The sequence below is a fragment of the Rhinoraja longicauda genome, chromosome 11, assembly GCF_053455715.1.
Source record: "Rhinoraja longicauda isolate Sanriku21f chromosome 11, sRhiLon1.1, whole genome shotgun sequence".
Classification (NCBI taxonomy): Eukaryota; Metazoa; Chordata; class Chondrichthyes; order Rajiformes; family Arhynchobatidae; genus Rhinoraja; species Rhinoraja longicauda.
The window spans coordinates 56,021,485-56,043,312 of NC_135963.1; the positions used below are offsets into that span (position 1 = coordinate 56,021,485).

The window sequence follows — 21,828 nt, forward strand, 5'->3', positions numbered from 1 at the left end:
TGGATGACCTCACATTTATCCACATTCAACTGCATCTGCCATGCATCTGCCCGCTCACCCAATCTGTCCAAGTCACCCTGCATCCTCAAAGCATCCTCTTCACAGTTCACACTGCCACCCAGCTTTGTGTCATCTGCAAATTTGCTAATGTTACTTTTAATTCCTTCACCTAAATCATTAATGTATATTGTAAATAGCTGCAGTCCCAGCACGGAGCCTTGCGGCACCCCACTAGTCACTGCCTGCCATTCTGAAAGGGACCCGTTAATCCCTACTCTTTCTTTCCTGTCTGCCAACCAATTTTCTATCCAGAGCGTCTATGTCAGTACCCACAGTGCATTTAACATCAGTGCGTGTTGCTCTTTTGCTGTCGTGCATTTAATGTCAGTACAGGCTGCTCTGTTGCTGCAATGCATTCAATGTCAGTGCATATTCCTGGGCTGCTGCAGTGCATTCAATGGCAGTATGTGTAGGAAAATAACTGCAGATGCTGGTTCAAATTGAAGGTAAACACAAAATGCTGGAGTAACTCAGTGGGTCAGGCAGCATCTGAGGGAAGGAATGGGTGACATTTTGGGTCAAGATCCTTCTTCAGACTGATGTCAGGGGAGGGGTTCAATGCCAGTACTATTGCTGCCAATTCCTCATCTACAATGGAAGAGGGGAACCCTCATTTCCTAAAGAACGAGGACATCTCTGATGCCCGAGTATGAAACACCTCATCCTGGACGCAGATGCGGCATAGACAGAGGAATTGGGAGTTATTTTGTACTGTTGCTGTTCTGTCGCTGCAGTGCATTGAATATTCATAAGCAATAGGAGCAGAATTAGGCCATTCGGCCCATTAAGTCTTCTCCGCCATTCATTCGTGGATGATCTATCTTTCCCTCTCAATCCCATTCTCCTGCCTTCTACCCATAACCCCTGACACCTGTACTAATCAAGAATCTATCTATCTCTGCCTTAAAAATATCCATTGACTTGGCCTCCACAGCCTTCTGTGGCAATGAATTCCACAGATTCACCACCCGCTGACCAGAGAAATTCCTCCTTATCTCCTTCCTAAAAGAGCATCCTTTAATTCTGAGGCAATGACCTCTGGTCCTAGACTCTCCCATTAGTGGAAACATCCTCTCTGCGTCCACTCTGTCCAGGCCTGTTCTATTACTGCATGGTTGCTGCAGTGCATTGAATGCCAGTGCTGCCCCTCTGTTGCTGCAGTGCATTCAATGTCAGTGTAGGCCACTTTGGTGCTGCAGTGTATTCAATGCCAGTACTGTTGCTGCCGATGTTACATTCAATGTTAGTGTAGACTGCTGTGTTGCTGCAGTGCATTCAATGCCAGTAGTTGCTGGCAATGTTGCATTCAATGAATACAGGCTGCTTTGTTGCTGCAGTGCATTGAACATCAGTGTCGGCTGCTCTGTTGCCCCAGTGCATTCAATGCCAATACTGACGCTGCAGTTCCTTCAATGGCAATACAGTTGCTTCAGTGCATTCAATGTCAGTGGATGCTGCTCTGTAGCACTGAATGCCAGTACTGTTGCTGCCAGTGCAGCATTCAATTCCAGTGGATGTTGCTCTGTAGCACTGAATGCCAGTACTGTTGCTGCCATTGTAGCATTCAATGCCAGTACTGTTGCTGCCAATGTTGTATTCAATGCCAGTACTATTGCTGCCAATTTTGCATTCAATGCCAGTACAGTTGCTGGCAATGTAGCATTCAATGTTAGTGCAGGCTGCTGTGTTGCATTCAATGTCAGTGCATGCTGCTCTGTTGCTCCAGTGCATTCATGGCAATACTGTTGCTTCAGTGCATTCAATGTCAGTTGATGCTGCTCTGTAGCTGCAGTGCATTCAATGCCAGTTCTGTTGCTGCCAATGTTGCATTCCATGTCAGTGCAGACTGCTGTGTTGCTGCAGTGCATTCAATGCCAGTACTGCTGATGCCAATGTTGCATTGAATGCTACTACTGTTGCTGGCAATGTTGCATTCAATGTCAGTGCAGACTGCTGTGTTGCTGCCAGTGTAGCTTTCAATGCCAGTACTGCTGCTGCCAGTTACATTCACTGTCAGTGCTGACTGCTGTGTTGCTGCAGCACATTCAATGCTCATACAGTTGCTGGCAATGTTGCATTGAATGTCAGTACAGACTGCTGTGTTGTTGCAGTGCATTCAATGCTCATACAGTTGCTGCCAATGTTGCATTGAGTGTCACTACTGTTGCTGCCAATGCTGCATTCACTGTCAGTGCAGACTGTTGTGTTGCTGCAGTGTATGCAATGAGTACTGCTACTGCTGCCAATGTTGCATTCACTGTCAGTGCAGACTTGTGTTGCTGCAGTGTATGCAATGAGTACTGCTACTGCTGCCAATGTTGCATTCACTGTCAGTGCAGACTGCTGTGTTGCTGCAGCAGCAGAGGGAGGGGACGAGGACGAGGGGGAAGGGAGGATGACGGTGAGGGCGAGACGAGGCGCGCCGCCGCCGTTGCCGTCCCGCGCGGCCGCGCCGTTGCCGTCCCGCGCCGCTGCAAGATGGCGGCGGGTGTGAGCCGTTGGGAGTGAGTGATCCCGCCGCTGCCATGCCGTCTCACTCGCCCAAGCACCGGAGCCGGGAGCGGGAGTCCCGCCGGCTGGAGTCGCTGCTGCTGCTGCAGAGCCGGGGGCCGGGGCTGGTGTTGCTGCAGCAGCGAGGGGGCGGCGAGGGGTCGGGGTCGGGGACGGTGTCGGGGACCGGGCCGCCGCCGCCGCAGCCGCCGCCATCGTCGCCCAGGCACCTCCGGGACGCTGCGTTGGGCCCGCGCCGGGACTCTGCCGCCGACGACAGCTGCATGAAGCTCAACCCGTCGCTGCTCGGCATCGCCCTCCGCTCGCTGCTCGCCGTCGACCTGTGGCTGTCCAAGAGCCTGGGCGTGTGCGCCACCGACGACTCGCCGTGGGGCAGCGCCAGGCCCATCATGAAGCTGATCGAGGTGTCGGGCCACGGCATCCCCTGGCTGGCCGGCACCGTCTACTGCCTCGCCAAGAGTGACAGCCCCGCCGGGCAGGAGGTGCTACTCAACCTGCTGCTCGGTGAGAGAACACCGTCACCGCCTAGCCCGCACCAACACCAGCACCAGCACCACTGCTGTAACTCAAGACAACCACATCCCCCCCTCCCCTCACCCCATTCCCCCCCCCCTCGCCCCACCCCCTCGCCCCACCCCCCCCCCCACCCCCCCCCCCTCGCCCCACCCCCCCCCTCACCCCCTCACCCCATCCCTCCTCCCCTCACCCCATTCCCCCCCCCCTCGCCCCACCCCCCCCCTCACCCCCTCACCCCATCCCTCCTCCCCTCACCCCCTCACCCCATCCCTCCTCCCCTCACCCCATCCCTCCTCCCCTCACCCCATCCCTCCTCCCCTCACCCCATCCCTCCTCCCCTCACCCCATCCCTCCTCCCCTCACCCCATCCCTCCTCCCCTCACCCCATCCCTCCTCCCCTCACCCCATCCCTCCTCCCCTCACCCCTCCTCCCCTCACCCCATCCCTCCTCCCCTCACCCCATCCCTCCTCCCCTCACCCCATCCCTCCTCCCCTCACCCCTCCTCCCCTCACCCCATCCCCTCCTCCCCTCACCCCATCCCCTCAGCCCATCCCCTCACCCCAACCCCCAACCCTCCCCTCACCCCAACCCCCCCTCACCCCATCCTCCATCCCCCCTCACCCCCATTCCCCCTCACCCCCATTCCCCTCACCCCCATTCCCCCCTCACCCCCATTCCTCCCTCACCCCATCCCCCCCTCACCCCACCCCCCCCTCACCCCACCCCCCCCTCACCCCACCCCCCCCTCACCCCACCCCCCCCTCACCCCACCCCCCCCCTCACCCCACCCCCCCCTCACCCCACCCCACCCTTCACCCCACCCCCCCCCTCACCCCATTCCCCCCCCTCACCCCATTCCCCCCCCTCACCCCATCCCCCCCTCGCCCCATTCCCCTCACCCCAATCCTCCCATCCCTCCTCATCCCCCCTCACCCCACCCCCCCCTCACCCCACCCCCCCCCCCTCACCCCACCCCCCCCCCCCTCACCCCACCCCCCCCCCCTCACCCCACCCCCCCCTCACCCCCCCTCCTCCCCTCACCCCACCCCCCCTCCTCCCCTCACCCCCCCTCCTCCCCTCACCCCACCCCCCCTCCTCCCCTCACCCCATCCCCCCCCCCGCTCGTTGAGAACACCGTCACTGCCCGCACCAGCACCACTCCTGTAACTCAAGACAACACCCCCCCCCTCACTCCCTCCCCTCTTCTCACCTCCCCCCTTCTTCTCACCCCTCCCCATTATCTCACCAGTGCACAAAACCGAGAGGAATAGTGTATGAAGGAACAGCAGATGTTGGTTTACACTGAAGATAGGCACAAAATGCTGGAGTAGCTCAGCGGGATAGACCATCTCTGGATAGAGGTCTATCCAAAAATGCTGCCCAGCCTGCCCGCTGAGTTACTCCAGCATTTTGTGTCTATCCATGGGTACAGAGAAGATTTACAAGGATGTTGCCAGGACTAGAGAGTTTGAACTATAGGGAGAGGTTGAGTAGGCCGGGACTCATTCTTGGAGTGCAGGAGGATGAGGGGTGATCTTATTGAGGTGTACAAAATCATGAGAGGAATAGATCGGGTAGATGCACAGTCTCTTGCCCAGAGGACTTAGGTTTAAGGTGGAAGGGAAAAGATGAAATAGGAATCTGAGGGGTACTATTTTCACACAAAGGGTGGTGGGTGTATGGAACAAACTGCCAGAGGAAGTAGTTGAGGCAGAGACTATCCCAACATTTAAGAAACAGTTAGACCGCGATACATGGATAGGACAGGTTTGGAGGGATATGGACCAAGCGCGGGTAGGTGGGACTAGTGTAGCTGGAACATGTTGCCCTATGAGGGCAAGTTTGACCGAAGGGGCTGTTTCCACGCTGTATCACTCTATGAATCTCTATAACTACACCTCCTGTTGTCACCCCCCCCCCCCCCCCCGGTCAGTCCCTTTCCTCCCTTCTCCCATCAGGTACAGGAGTGGGGAAAACACACCTACCTCCAGATTCAGGGCCAGTTTCTTTCCAGCTGTTATCTGGCAACTGAACCACCCTACCACCAACTACAGAGTGGTCCTGTACCATCTACTTCACTGCAGACCCTCAGACTATCTTTAATTGGACTTTTATCTTGCACCAAACATCATTCCTTTTATCCTGAACACTGGACAGCTTGATTGTAATCATATGTAGCCTTTTTGCTGACTGGATAGCATGCAACAAAAAGGCTTTTCCCTGTACCTCCACACATGTGACAATAAACTAAAACTAAACTAAGAGGCAAACACTGACCCTTCAACCTGAGGGGCAACTTTTCCCACACAGAGGGCAGTGGGTATATGGAACAAGCTGCCAGAGGTGGTAGTTGAGGCAGGTACAAGAGGGGAACCCTGTAGAGTCATAGTCCCTCATAGTGCTGGGGGAACTCAGGGGGGGTCATATAAAGTCATGCACTCAGAGTGCTGGAGAAACTCGGGGTTATGGAGTCATTCACTCACAAACTGCTGGAGTAACACGGGTCATATAGTTATACACGCACAAAGTGCTAGAGTAACACTGGGTTATAGAATCATTCACTCACATAGTGCTGGAGTAACGGTGGGTCATGTAGAATCATACACTCACAAAATGCTGGAGTAACTCAGCGGGTCAGGCAGCATCTGGGGTGGTAAGAGGGATGGTCGACATATGATGTTGAGTCTCTGCATCTGTCGTGTCAAATCCCTCCACTACTGTCATTGATTGGTGTACAGATCAATACAAAGAATTGGAGATGTTGGAATTTTGAGCAAAGTGCTGAAGTAACTCTGAGTTATAGCGTCGTTCACTCACAAAGTGCTGGAGTAACGACACAAGGAATTGCAAATGATGGTGAATGATAAAAACACAAAATGCTGGAGTAACTCGGCAGGTCAGGCAGCATCCTTGGAGAACATGGAGAGGTGACGTTTTGGGTTGGGACTCTTCTTCAGATATATCGATCTGAAGAAGAGTCCCGACCCGGAACATCACCTATCAATGTTCTCCAGAGATGATGTCTGACCTGCCGAATTACTCCAGCATTTTGTGTCTACCTTCGATTTTAACCAGCATCTGCATTATTTTCCTTCACGGTATCCCAGCTTATGGCAGGACAGCTCAGAAGCCTTATAACATAGGGGAAGAAGCTGATCCTGAGTCTGGTGGGACACATTTTCAAACTTCTATATCTTCAGCCCAGCAGGAGCAGGGAGAGAGAATGACCTGGGTGGGAAAGGTCTTTGATTCTATGTTGAAACTGCAGATGCTCGAATCTTGAATAAAACACAAAGTGCTGGAGGATTTAGATTTTTTAGAATTAGATTTAGAGATACAGCACGGAAACAGGCCCTTCGGCCCACCGAGTTGAGTTACTCTAGCACTTGTGTTTCACCCATGTATTGGATTTGGTTTAATATTGTCACCTGCACTGAGAAACAGTGAAAAACTTGTTACTAATCTCATCCATCAAGATTAGTCCACAGACTTTTATTAGTTTTAGAGATGCAACATGGAAACAGCCCACTGAATCCACACCGACCATCGATCACCCGTTCACACTAGTTCTATGTTATCCCACTTTCTCATCCACTCTTAAGTTTTTAATTTTAGAGATACAGTGCGGAAACAGCCCCTTCGGCCCACTGAGTCCGCGCCGACCAGCAATCACCCTGTACACTAGCACTATCCTGCACACTAAGCCCAATTTATAATTTTTACTGGTATCTCCGGTTTCCTCCCACACTCCAAAGGTTTGTAGGTTAATTGGCTTGGTAAAAATTGTAAATTGTCCCGGGGGTTTGTAGGAGAGTGTTATCGTGCAGGGATCGCTAGTCGTCGTGGACTCAGTGGGCCAAAGGGCCTCTTTCCACGTTGCATCTCTAAACTAAGCTAAACCAAATATTTTGGAGGAGCTGACAAGGAGAGCCAAAAGGACGTGTGAAGTAGCTTGTGTGGATTTTAGAAAAGCACTTGACAAAGTCTCAATTGGCAGAGTAATCACAATTATTAAAGAGCAAGTGGAAGTAAAGTGGATGTAATATTGGGATTGCGCTATAAGCAAATGGCAAGGGTCAATAAGTGCTTCAGTATCAGGTAGGATGTCGACAGAGGGATTCCACCAATAGCTGTACCTGTGTCCCATGTTTTCCTTTGTATTATATCAATAATTTAGAAATTTAGGAGCCATCTATGCAAATGATTCAAAAACTAGCTGTAAGCAGCAGCGCTGTAGACTGTTGGAAGATGTCAGTGGATTGATTAGGTTGGCAGAAACCTGGTAAATGGAATTCGGTCTGGAGTTGTTGAGCACTGCATTTATTAGCAAGGTCAAAATATATAGAACCTCAAATTTAGTTTGTTCTTAATGAAATGAATTTGATGGTAGACTTGATGAAAATGCTGATTACTGGTTCTCCACACCATTCAGAATTGGTTTGAGTGTTTGAAAATCCCAAATGATAGTGGAAGATGATGTGAATATGAAGGAGTACGGGATATTTGCCCTCATTGGCAGAGCACAGAATATAGGTGGCCAGACTCAAACTGATTACCACTGCGGTTAGACCATAATTAGAATGCTGCATTAACAGGAAAGATGTGATACCACTGGAGAAGTTATAGAAAGTTTACAAGCATCATATGAGAGCGGGTTTAGTTTATTTATGAAGAAAGGTTAGTTAAACCCAGATTGAGAGGAAATTTGTATGAAATTATCATGCAGATGAACAGGTAGGGTTTATTACCCAAATTACCTGTAATTCGGGACCATAGATTTACAATAAAGACTAGATTTAGCTTAAAACTGGTGTTCGAGTAATATTGTTAGTCATCTCAGGTATTTACATTTTAAATATATAGAACCTCAAATTTAGTTTGTTCTTAATGAAATGAATTTGATGTGCCACCATTCAGTAAGATCATGACAGATCATTACCACATTGCTGCTTTCCGAACTCTCATAACATCAAAAGAAAATCTATTGGTTGCAATCCGCCATATACTCAATGGCCATATACTACAATGCTCTCTATAATAGAAAATTCTAAAGATTCACTCTCCTCAGGGTGAAGAGATTTCTTCCCATCTCAATCTTCAATCATCAACCCCTTATTTTGAGACACATTCTTTGTTATAGTATACCCCACGTCTAATCTGCCAAGACCCACGAAAATTCTGTCCGATTCTATGAAACACTTCATTCTTCGATCTTCAGGAGATAGCTCCTGTCTGCTTACACTGTTCTATGGTATTTATTTTTAGCCAGGAATCAATCCTGGCACTATCCTTGGTGCTGCCTCTATTGTGTGTGTCCTTCCTTCGACAGGGAGATCAGACAAATTCACAATATTTCATGTACCATCTCATTAGGGCTCGATATAATTTCACTGAAATGTCTTTACTCTTGTGCTCAAATCATAAAGGCCAACATGCTGTCCTCTTTTCTAATTGCCTGAATATTGTGATTTGTGGGCATGGACACCAGATCCCCGTGAACTCCCCATATCTTTCAATCTCTCACCATTTGCAAACCAATCATTTTTTTATTATTTTCTATCAAAGTGGATAACTACATTTTTACACATCGTATTCCTTCTGCTTTGCCCTCTTCCATTCATTCAACCTGTCTTTATCTCCTTCTTTCAGCTCGCACTATCACCCGACTCATCGTAATACTTACAAGTGTAACACATCATCAATAAACTTGCATATTTACACACTGATATAGCTCGTCAACACCAGGAGTCAGTCAGATCACCGATCCTCACTGCCCCCCCCCAGGTCACCGTTTCCAAACACAGGCTATCTTTAATAAGCGAGTTTGGTATCTCGACTGCGCATGCCCAGCTCACTCACGCTAAACATTCTCACTGGCTGAAGAAACAAGATACTGAACTAATTCTCCAGACTTCTGAAGAAGGGTCTCGACCCGAAACGTCACCCATTCCTTCTCTCCCGAGATGCTGTCTGACCTGCTGAGTTACTCCAGCATTTTGTGTCTACCTTCTTTCAGCTCGCACTATCACCCGACTCATCGTAATACTTACAAGTGTAACACATCATCAATAAACTTGCATATTTACACACTGATATAGCTCGTCAACACCAGGAGTCAGTCAGATCACCGATCCTCACTGCCCCCCCCCAGGTCACCGTTTCCAAACACAGGCTATCTTTAATAAGCGAGTTTGGTATCTCGACTGCGCATGCCCAGCTCACTCACGCTAAACATTCTCACTGGCTGAAGAAACAAGATACTGAACTAATTCTCCAGACTTCTGAAGAAGGGTCTCGACCCGAAACGTCACCCATTCCTTCTCTCCCGAGATGCTGTCTGACCTGCTGAGTTACTCCAGCATTTTGTGTCTACCTTCGATTTAAATCAACATCTGCAGTTTCTTTTTCCTAGAGTTTGAAGGGAGGCGGGCAGAAACAGATTCCTGTTGCAAATTGACAGTTGTGGCTGTCACACACATTCTGTACCCACTTATTCAGGTGATAGGTGCTACATGCTACTCCCACAGCGCAAAATTGCACAAATGCACACAAAACAAAATAAATAGCAAAGTCAATCATATGTTAATTCAAATAGGGTTCTGTAAGCATGTCCATTACATACAAGTTACAATGCAAAAGAAAATTGTAAAGATCTCGCTCACTCACTGAAGCATAAAGCAATAAAACTAACAAATCCATCGTAGTTTTGTACAAATTAACCATAAATGCACCTAGTTAATTCAAGTCAAGTCAAGTCAACTTTATTTGTCACATATATACAAGATGTGCAGTGAAATGAAAGTGGCAATGCCTGCGGATTGTGCTAAAACTACAAAACAGAATAGAATTATTTTTTTAACACAAAAAATAAATTAATACAGTAAATTAAATGAGTCCCTGGTGATATGAGAGTTAACAGTTCTGATGGCCTGTGGGAAGAAACTCCGTCTCATCCTCTCCGTTTTCACAGCGTGACAGCGGAGGCGTTTGCCTGACCGTAGCAGCTGGAACAGTCCGTTGCTGGGGTGGTTGGGGTCCCCCATAATGTTGCTGGCTCTGGATCTGCACCTCCTGATGTATAGGTCCTGCAGGGGGGCGAGTGTAGTTCCCATAGTGCGTTCAGCCGAACGCACTACTCTCTGCAGGGCCTTCCTGTCCTGGGCAGAGCTGTTCCCAAACCAGATTGTGATGTTTCCGCACAAGATACGTTCTACAGCCCCAGAGTAAAAGCACTGAAGGATCCTCAGAGAGACTCTGAATTTCCTCAACTGTCTGAGGTGGTAAAGGCGCTGCCTTGCCTTACTCACCAGTGCGGCAATGTGTGTTGTCCATGTCAGATCCTCTGTGATGTGAACTCCCAGGTATTTAAAGCTGCTCACCCTGTCTACAGTAATCCCATTTATCTTCAGTGGCGTGTACGTCCTCGGATGTTTTAATTGTTTTAAAAGCAGTATTTTCTTACCTCGAAGAAGCAAAACTGGAAAATATGGATGAAACGTATACATGCAGCAGCTCAGCCGGCGAGAGTGTTTAGCATGAGTGACCTATGACCCGGGCATGTGCAGTCAAGATACCAAACTCACTTATTGGACTTTACTGCACTTTATCTTGCACAATGTTATTCCCTCAATCATGTATCTGTACATTGTGAATGGCTCGATTGTAATTATTTCTGCTGACTGGATAGCACGCAACCAAAACTTTTCACTGTGCATTGGTATACGTGACAAAAAAAAGGAATGGTCACCTTGTTGGGGGAAAAACTACAGACCCCTGAATAGTCAGCGGGAATTAGAAGAACAAATGTGCCAAGAGATTGCTGACAGTGCAGGTCAAACAAGGTTGTTGAAGTAGGGGATTTTAACTTTCCCAATATAGACGGGGGAAATCATAGTGTGAAGGGTTTAAATGGGGTACAATTCCTCAAAAGTGTTCAGGAGAGTTTACTTAAGCAGTATGTCGAGGCCCCCACACATGAGAGGGCAACTCTGGATCTAGTATTGGGAAATTGGGAAGGGCAGGTTAATGAAGTGTGTGTGGAGGAGCCTTTTGGGTCCAGTGACCACAGTTCGATTAGGTTTAAGATAGTTATGGACAGGGACGGAGAGGGTCCACGTGTTAAAATGCTCAACTGGGGTAAGGCCAACTTTGAGGGTATAAGAGAAAGTCTCGCTCAAGTTGACTGTAGCAGGTTATTTGAGGGGAAAGGAACAAGGGATGTTTTTAAAAGTGCTGACGATAGCTCAGGATTTGTGTGTCCCCATTAGAGTGAAGGCAAAGCAGGCAAACAAGGAAGCTTGGCTGACAAGGGAAATTGAGCCGTTGGTCAAAAACAAGAAGGATGCATGCATGGGACAAGTATAGGCTGCTGGGATCAAGTGCATCCCTGGAGGGAGGAGTTATGGGAACTAAGGAGTAAACTGAGAAAGGAGATCAGAAGGGCAAAAAGGGGCCAGGAGATAGCTCTGGCGGGTAGCATTAAAGACAATCCCAAAAGATTTTATAGATACATAAGGGGGAAACGGGTAACTAGTGAGAGAGTGGGACCGCTCAGGAATCAAAGTGGTCACCTCTGTGTGGAGCCACAGGAGATGGGCAAGGTGCTGAGTATTTCTCCTCTGAATTTACCGAGGAGAAAGACAGTTGGACGGAGGACCTTGGGGCAGTCAATGGAAGTGTCTTGAGAGCAGTCAGTGTTACTGTCAAAGAAGTACTGAAAGTATTGTCGTGTATGAAGGTAGATAAATCCCCAGGGCCTGATCAGATATATCCGAGGACATTGCGGGAAACTAGAGAGGAAATTGCGGGAGCTCTGGTTGAAATTTACGAGCCGTTCTTAAATACAGGAGAGGTGCCGGAAGACTGGAGGGTGACAAATATTGTGCCTCTTTTCAAGAAGGGCTGCAGGGAAAATGCTGGGAACAATAGGCCGGTGAGCTTAACATCTGTAGTTGGTAAGTTACTGGAGAGTATTCTGAGGGATGGGTTATACAGGCATTTGGATGGGCAAGGGCTGGTTAGGGATAGTCAGCATGGTTTTGTACGTGGGAGGTCGTGTCTCACAAATCTGATTGACCTTTTTGGGCATGTCTTCAAAAAAATCAATGAGGGCAGAGCTGTAGATGTTGTGTACATGGACTTCAGTAAGGCATTCGACAAGGTTCCGCATGGTAGGCTGCTCTGGAAGGTTACATCGCATGGGATCCAAGGAGAGATAGCTGAATGGATAGCAAATTGGCTCCATGAAAGTACGCAGGGGGGCGATGTTGGAAGGTTGCTTCTCGGACTGGAGGTGACTGTGACTAGTGGTGTGCCTCAGGGTTCGGTGCTGGGCCCGTTACTGTTTGTCATCTACATCAATGATTTGGATGAGAACATACAGGGCAAGATTAGCAAATTTGCTGATGATACAAAAGTGAGTGGTTTTGCAGATAGTGAAGATGGTTGTGAAAGATTGCAGCAGGATCTGGATCGATTGGCCAGGTGGGCGGAGGAATGGTTGATGGAATTTAATAAAAAGAAATGTGAGGTGTTGCATTTTGGGACGTCGAACAAGGGCAGGACCTACACAGTAAATGGTAGGCCTCTGGGTAGTGTTGTAGAGCAGAGGGATCTAGGAGTACAGGTGCGTGGTTCCTTGAAGGTCAAGTCACTGGTAGATAAGGTGGTCAAAAAGGCTTTTGGCACTTTGGCCTTTATCAGTCAGAGTATTGAGTATAGAAGTTGGGAGGTCATGTTGCAGTTGTATAAAACGTTGGTGAGACCGCATTTAGAATATTGTGTTCAGTTCTGGGTACCATGTTATAGGAAAGATATTGTCAAGCTCGAAAGGGTTCAGAAAAGATTTACACGGATGTTGCCAGGATTAGAGGGTGTGAGCTTATAGGGAGAGGTTGAGTAGGCTGGGTCTCTATTCCATGGAGCACAGGAGGATGAGGGGTGATCTTATAGAGGTGTACAAAATCACGAGAGGAATAAATCGGATAGATGCACAGAGTCTCTTGCCCAGAGTAGGGGAATCGAGGGCCAGAGGACATAGGTTCAAGGTGAAGGGGAAAAGATTTAATATGAATTAACTTTTTCATATAAAGGCTGGTGGGTGTATGGAACAAGCTGTCAGTGGAGGTAGTTGAGGCTGGGACTATCCCATTGTTTAAGAAACAGTTACAGATACATGGATAGGACAGGTTTGGAGGGATATGGACCAAGCGCGGGCAAGTGGGACTAGTGTAGCTGGAACATTGTTCGCCGGTGTGGGCAAGTTGGGCCGAAGGGCCTGTTTCCGCTGTATCACTCTATGACTAATAAACTAAACCAAACTATACTACTGCTACTACTACTAAACCCGAAAATGATTTGTTCATCTCCATTGTTTTCTGTTTCCGGATCTTAATTAATCCCCCAATTCTGTGTGTACTAAATTTGTATAATCGTCTCTTCTGTAGAACCTTTTTGAAGGTCTTCCATTGGGTCTTCTATTGTCTATTCTAGTTATGACCTGAAAACGCTTCTTTAGCTCTCCATGAAACTACTCCCATTCCAATAAATCCCCTCTGGGCTCTTTCTAAGGCCTTCACATCTTTCTTAAAATGGAGATAAATTGGAGATCATACCTGAATGCAGCCTAGCCAGCGATATGTATTTAGCATGTTCTTTGCTTTTTTACTGGGTGTCTCCTTTTATAAAGATGTGTGTGTTTTAACAGTCTTCATATCTTGTTTGGCCACTTTCAAAGATGTTTGGATTTCATCCCCAGAATCCTCTATTCATGCTTCCGTTTAAAATGTGACTTTTAAAAAAATTGATTCTGCAATATATAAAAATATATATATAATCTGATAAGGTAGTTTTAGTTGAATTTGGTGGGACCTTAATTTCAAGCTTTACCCAGCAATCCCCAGTCTGAATGTTTTATTTCAATACTGATGCCGTTTAGCATGAATTGCATATATTCACACAGACTTGAATTGGTGATGTTGAGACTGCTTGACACAATGATAACACACTTGAATTGATTTCAAGGGGGGTATAATTGAAACACGAGTATGATGACCTTGGTTAGATTGTACTAGATGCATTGTGACCCGTTCTGTTCTCCAAAAATAAAACTGATGATGGAATCGCTGAGGAAGGTGCTAAATGATTCACTAGATTGATCCGGGAACTGAGTTGGGGGGGGGGGGGGGGAGAGAGAGATTTAATAGGAACCTAAGGGGGGGCTTTTTTTAAAACAAAGGGTGGTAGGAAAAAGGAACGAGCTGCCGGAGGAGGTAGTTGAGGCAGGTGCATCACAACGTTTATAAAAACATTGGGGCAGGTACATGGATAGGATAGGTTTAGAGGGGTATGGGCCAAACGCAGGGAGGTGGGACTAGTGTGGATGGGGCATGTTGGTCACCGTGGGAAGGTTGGGCGGAAAGACGTCTATGACTATAAAAACTCGAATTTATGTACCGTTCAATGATCTATTCGACATTTTCCTTGAGCTTCGCGCTTCGCCCCTTTTGATGTCTCATTTTCACACCTTACCCTTCCATATATGTGTCGTCCTCTCCCCTGACTCTCAGTCTGAAGAAGGGTCTTGACCCGAAACATCACCATTCCTTCTATCCAGAGATGCTGCCTGTCCCGCCGAGTTACTGTAGCATTTTGTGTCTATCTTTGGTGTAAACCAGCATCTGCAGTTCCTTCCTACACACAATTTATCTGCAATTCATGTGTCCATACAGCTCTGCCTATACCAGAAGTGGGAAAACTTCAAAGCAGTTGAGGCACATTGAGTGAGTGGGCAAATATATGGCAGTTGCAGTTTCATGTGGATAAACATGCTCATTCACTTTTGCTGGAAAATCCAAAAGTCAGAGTATTAAATAGTGATTGATTCCTTCATACATCAACATTTCCCAATTTAGTGGTCTGTATCTAAATGTACAAGCACTGTATTGTGTAATTAAAAGTTGCTCATTTAATGCTGTTTCCTGTGGTCACTCCAAATGGATGTCTAATAATTCTAGAGCCAATGCATGTAGGTGATCACTGACCTTCAAGGATTGATGACACCGTAACCCATCTTTTCCTAACTAATTCCATACGGGTAAATTAACGCGTCGTGGGTCATTAGCTGGATGGTCCTCGTTAATTTGAGAATAGTGTTTTATCTTAAATCTTTTACTCAGTTGGGAAGGGAAACAAGCCAATTTTATTGACCAGGCTGTTGATCGTCACTGCAGAGGCTGGCTTCATAGGCCATGGGCATGCGTGGAAAGAACAGTACAAGAATACATTTTCTAACAGGAATCACCAAAGCTTAGGTCTGAAATTTGCACCTTGGAGTTAAAACTGTGCATGAGTTCTGACAAAGGATATTTGACTGGACACATCTTTTCAGTGTGTAGGAAGGAACTGCAGATGCTGGTTTACACCAAAGATAGACACAAAATGCTACAGTAACTCTGCGGGACAGGCAGCATCTCTGGATAGAAGGAATGGGTGATGCTTCGGGTCGAGGCCCTTCAGACTGAGAGTCAGGGGAGAGGGCGACACAGATATGGAAAGGTAAGGTGTGAAAATGAGACATCAAAGGGGGCGAAGGTCAATGAAAATGTCGAATAGATCATTGTTAACTCGGGGAAGGTGACAACGAAGCATACAAAGAAAATAATCAGGGAGACAGTGAGACTGGTCGGAGAACTAGGATGGGGGAGGGGTGGAGAGAGAGGGAAAGCAACGGTTACTTGAAGTTAGGGAAGTCGATATTCCACTGGGTTAGTAGAGTCCAGGTAGGTGAGGAACAGTTTGTTGATAGCATGGATTTGGCGTAAAATGAAGTAAAGTTGGGGTCCATTACAGGTCACGAACGACTGTACTTCAGTAAGTATTTAAATAAGCAACACTCTTTTCCTTTCGCTGCAGTGATTTTAGTTGCTTCTTCTTTATGCCTTTTGCAAAAAATAATTGACATATAGGTTCAGGCACCAAATTGTCAATTTGACCATGCTTTTGATTCCAATGAATCTCAATGAGCATTGCAAACAAGTGAAAAATATTTTTCTGCTCCTTCAGCAAAAAAAAGGGTTATCATAGTTTAATTTTATTCTCAATTAGATTTTGTGCATAATTGTGCACAGAAACAAAAAAATTATTTTAATTGGATAGGCAAATTAACCATCTGGCGGTTCAGAATCTTCCGGAGGCATCAATTTGAAAGATGTGTCTTTACTGATATTTGTTCATCCTTGGCCAAACACAAACAAGACAATGCTCTCAGCAAGGGAATTTATTTTGAGTTCTCTCAAAATTTTCTCCCCACTTAAGGATAACTGATACCTATATTGCATTAAAAAATGGGAGCTTCTGCCAAATAAAAGACTGAGCAAAGAGAAACAAATTCTATTTAGCACCTCATATTTCGCTTGGGTACCTTACACCCCAGCGGCATGAACATTGACTTCTCTAACTTCAAGTAACCCTTGCTTTCCCTCTCTCCCCATCCCCTCCACCTTCCCAGTTCTACTAGTCTTACTGTCTCCAATTACATTTTACCTCTGTACCGCCCATTCCCCTGACATCAGTCTGAAGAAGAGTCTTGATCCGAAATGTCACCCCTTCCTTCTCTCCAGAGATGCTGCCTGTCCCCCACTGAGTTACCCCAGCATTTTGTGTCTACGATTTAAACCAGCATCTGCAGTTCTTTCCTAAACAAATTCTATTTGCTTGGAAACGGGATGTTTTTTTAAAAAGCTGCAGGTGGAGAGTGAGATAATGCCAGCAGCAAGTCATCATTACTTTATTGACAAGCCACAGACATGCAGAGTCTTTGTGCCTTACCTTGGGTCACAGTTTGTCATAAACAGAATATTCTGTGAATGTTGTGAACTAAGATGAAATAATGTCGCATTTCGGGCTCTGTCTGTTAGACAGGCACATTCATTGAATTTGCAAATTAATCAGTTTTCTTATGTTGTTTCATCATTTATTAAATAAAATGGAATGCACTTTACAAGACCAAAACTTAACTGCAAGAGAGTAAGATATGATCAGATCAATTAAATATTAATAATGAGGGATGTTGGTATATAGGCAGATTATTGTGCATTTCTGATGCCAGGTATGATGGTGTTTTTAAAATTAATTCAAAAGATAAATCATTAATATCTAAGATAGGCACAAAATGCTGGAGTAACTCAGCGGGACAGGCAACATCTCTGGAGTAAAGGAATGGGTGACGTTTCGGGTCGAGACCTTTCTTCAGACTACTGAACCAGCATCTGCAGTTCCCTCCTACACTATAATTAATATTTGATCATTGTATGTTTAATTTGTGCTTTTTCCTGTCTCACCTCTCACTCTTTATCTCACCCATTCTTTTTTTAAGTATGCTTATATTTCTGTACATTAGTTGGTACAGACCCATTTCAACCCTGATAAACTTTAAAGGGAGTGCATAATTTGGCATAATAATTACAAGTTTTGTCCATCAGAATTAAGATTTCATACTAAGACTACCACAGTTCAATGCCTATCCATAAATCAAGCCACCGTGCCTTCTTTGCAGAAGACGTTCTATATAGGTTCTCAAATACTGTTGAATAGATTCTGAAATACATCATTTAAAAATGGCTTTTATTAAAAATGGATGGGGATTGAGAATTCTGCGCCATGCATATTCATAGAATGGGGATTTGTTCTGTGATTGAGGAGTAATTTAACGTGCAGGAGACTAACTCCATCCGTGGAGGGAAGTGGAGACGTCATTATAATAGTCATTGCAAATGGAATCAAATCCTAATCAAATGTGCTTGTAAAGTGCCCCAGCTCCGTGTCTGTGGATCGAGAGTTTCATGTCCGCTAAGCCTTTGGAAATGGTGCAGGAATAGAGCAGTGAATTATAGTGAATGCTGATACCTTTCACGTGGTGATATGTCTTCTGGGTTTTCGAGTGGTGTGGGAGAGATCTGTCTTGCAGTGATGATGAACCGGCTGACTTGCTTGATCTAAATGTTTGCCTTTATTAGCTGCTTATGTAGGCTTCCTTTGCTGCGATGGTTGAAATTTGCCCTGTCACTCCCTCTACTCCCCTCTCCCACCAGGCAAGAGGTACAGAGGTTTGAAAACACATACCTCCAGATTCAGGGACAGTTTCTTCCCAGCAGCTATCAGGCAACTGAACCATCCTCTCACCAACCAGAGAATGGTCCTAACCTCCCATCTACCTCATTGGAGATCTTTGAACTATCTTTAATTGGACTCATTCGGACTGCATCTTACACTAAATGTTGTACCCATTATCAGTGCACTGTGTAGGAAGGAACTGCAGATGCTGATTTAAACCGAAGATAGACACAAAATGCTGGAGTAAACTCAGCGGGACAGGCAGCATCTCTGGAGAGAAGGAATGGGTGACGTTTCGAGTCTGGAGAAGGGTCTCGACCCAAAACATCACCCGTTCCTTTTCTCCAGAGATGCTGCCTGTCCCGCTGAGTTACTCCAGCATTTAGTGTCTATCTGTGCACTGTGGACAGCCTGATGTAATCACGAATGGTTAATTTTTGAGTGGATATCACACAAACAAAAGCTTTTGATTGTACCTCGGTACACATGACAATAATAAACAAAACTTCATCTAAAGCTGCTCTCGTCAGCTTCAGCACTTGAAAGTCTTGCTCCACAATCATAATGTCTTTTCTCCCCTGTTGATGTATCTTACCATGATTAGACTAGCACCATTTGATTTATTGGCAGTGACAGCTGGGAAATTTAAATCAATAATTTACTTCATCTAATCTAGATTCATAATTATAAATTGATTATAAATCAATAAGAAGCTATCGCATTTATTCTACTTAAATGACTTTTGACTATTTAACAGTTGCAGTAGCTTCATTACGTTATTGTGACCTATTCGATACACAACTTTCACCCATCCATTATATTTTTCTTTGTCCTGTTGTTTTGTTCCTTTGCCCTCTACCTTATATTGATTTTTGCATGTTTTTTTACTCCCAAACCATACTCCTCTTTTTCTTTCTCGCTACAATTCCTAACTATTTCTGTCTCTGGCACGCTATTCATCATGCAGTTACTTATCTGCTGAATCATTGTCTGGCTAATATCTTTGATGCCCTTGTCCCTATGAAAACCATTACTCTCTCCTGAATCTTTCTCATCTTCACCATCCTCTCCCTTATACTCCTCATCAGCTCTCCTAAACGTTTGAGGAAGCAAACTGGTACATTATTGGCAAAATTCTGGTTTAACCACACACCACCTAATCTGACTAGCACATTAAGAATTATCATGGGCGGCACGGTGGCGCAGCGGTAGAGTTGCTGCCTTACAACGAATGCAGCGCCTGAGACTCGGGTTCGATCCTGACTACGGGTGCTGTCTGTACGGAGTTTGTACATTCTCCCCGTGACCACGTGGGTTTTCTCCGAGATCTTCGGTTTCCTCCCACACTCCAAAGACGTACAGGTACGTAGGTTAATTGGCTGGGAAAATGTAAAAATTATTCCTAGTGGGTGTAGGATAGTGTTAATGTTAATCGCTGGGCGGCGCAGACCCGGTGGGCCGGAGGGCCTGTTTCCACGCTGTATCTCTAAATCTAAAAAAAAATCATGTTCTTTCTCCATTGTTGAATTGATAATTATTGAAAGATTACTCAGAAATGCAAATATAACACCCAGTTACATTCTGCCACAAACTGTTCATCTTCTCCAACAGAGACGAGGAGATAGTTGATTTTTCTCATAATTTACAATAAAAACTATCTTATTGGGTGTTTTTTTCCCTTTTCCTCTTCCTCCACCCTCCTACTAACTCAGACCTCTCCTAATGTTCCCTATTGCCTAGATCTAAAATTGCATTACAGTAGCTGCAAATTCTATCCCATCTCATGCACTCTCTTCCTGGGCACAAACTGTCCACTTCCACATGTATTTCAATCAGTTCTTGAATGGCATCTCATTTCTTTAACCCTACCTAATCTTACTTGTCCCGATCTCTGCTGGCATTAGTCTTAACCAGCTCCAGATCTCATTAACCTGTTACGCCTGTGCTTACTGGCCTACACTGACTCACTTCTGCAATTCACAGTGTTAAAATTCCCATCCCTTTTTCCAAGTCTCTTCAGAGCCTCACCACTGATCACCCCCCTACCTCCCCCCCATTCTCCAGCTGCCTCTTCCAACTCTTCAAAATCCCCTGGATCTCTGCACTGCCTCAATTGTGACCCTTCACACCATCCTCATAGTCCCATTTCTAATGAGCATGTTTTCTACTCCCTTGCACCCAAGTTCTAGAATATCTTTCCTAAAGCTTCACCTCTCTACCTTTCCTCCTTTATGATGGTCCTCAAAACACTTCCTCGACCAAGCCTTTCGTCACTTGTCTTAATCTGCTTCTCTGGTTTTGTTTCAGATCTGATCACTGCCCCAGAGTGCTTTGTTTGACCTGCTTTATTTTGTACGTTGCTGTTGTCATATTCCTCTATGTGCGTGAGTGTGTGTCCATATAATAATAGCTTGTTTCCTTGTTTAGCGTTGATCTTAGACTTGGTCCTGGTCGGCATCGTCAAGTCATTGGTCCGCCGGCGTCGCCCCACACACAACAGGATGGACATGTTTGCTACGTTTTCTGTGGACAGATACTCCTTCCCATCGGGGCATGCAACCAGGGCAGCAATGGGTGGCCGATTCTTCCTCAATCACTTGGTCTTGGCTGTTCCGCTCCGCATTTTGGTTGTGCTGTGGGTGTGCATTGTGGGACTCTCGAGGGTGATGCTGGGAAGGCACAATGTGACAGATGTGCTTTGTGGATTTATCATGGGCTATCTACAGTTTAGCCTGGTGGAATATATGTGGTTGTCATCCAATAACCTGCAGACCTTCCTGAGATTATGCGGACTCAAATAATTAAACTGTAGTGCAAAATTGTTTTATTTTTAATATAGCCTACTTGCAAAGGTACTGTATACCCAATATGATGTGTAGCTGGGTGTGGTTACTTAAATTGCAGACTTGGTAACCTTTTATTTAGGAAAACCATACTTTTGTCAACCTTGGTTACTATAAAATTGGCTAAACAATTTCTGTTAAGATTATGATTTTAATTTTCACATTTCTTATACTGTTTGGCTATGAGACACAGGTTAAAGTTAATGTTTCTAATCTTCATCCAAAGGCTGATTTATCACCATGTTATTCATGATGTTGGTCAGACATACTTTCCAAGCTTTTGCTCTGTAAGACTCAGAATTAATATTCCTAATTAATAATATTACTTTCAGACCAGTGTTGTATTACACATACTAACGTTTCAGATTATGGATGTAAAGTCGTGATATATGCCGGGTTAATTTTCTCAGATTTATTTTTCCCCCTGAAGACAATATGAGTGATCTGTGTTGAATTAGTCTCAACCCCATTGCACGAATCTCTGTCTACCTATTTCATCTAAATTTTAGCCAAATCCCAGACGTTAAAGCATGGTACGTGGTTTTCTCTGATTTCTGTACTTTTATTTAGTGCTGACCAGAAACCTATGTCAAACATAATTGGCAGATTTGTTTCTCCCTCGGGTTCAGAAGTAACAAAGGTAAAAGTCAATAGCATGCAAACCCTTTACTACCTTTCTCAATTAAATCATTTTCCATTGGTACCTGCAATTCCTTTTCGGATGATGTATGTGAGAAATTTGTCTTTTCAATTAACATTTAACCAAATGGAAATAATTCTGTTGTG

At 45.6% G+C, this 21,828-nt stretch overlaps 1 protein-coding gene across 1 annotated transcript; it reads left to right on the top strand.

Moving 5' to 3' along the window:
• Positions 1-2,529: 2,529 nt before the first annotated feature.
• Positions 2,530-21,004, top strand: plpp6 (phospholipid phosphatase 6). Its single transcript, XM_078407780.1, has 2 exons — positions 2,530-3,075; positions 20,627-21,004. Exons 1-2 carry the CDS (start codon positions 2,586-2,588, stop codon positions 20,998-21,000), a joined length of 864 nt encoding a protein of 287 aa, XP_078263906.1. The 5' UTR covers positions 2,530-2,585; the 3' UTR covers positions 21,001-21,004.
• The last annotated feature ends 824 nt before the right edge of the window (positions 21,005-21,828 follow it).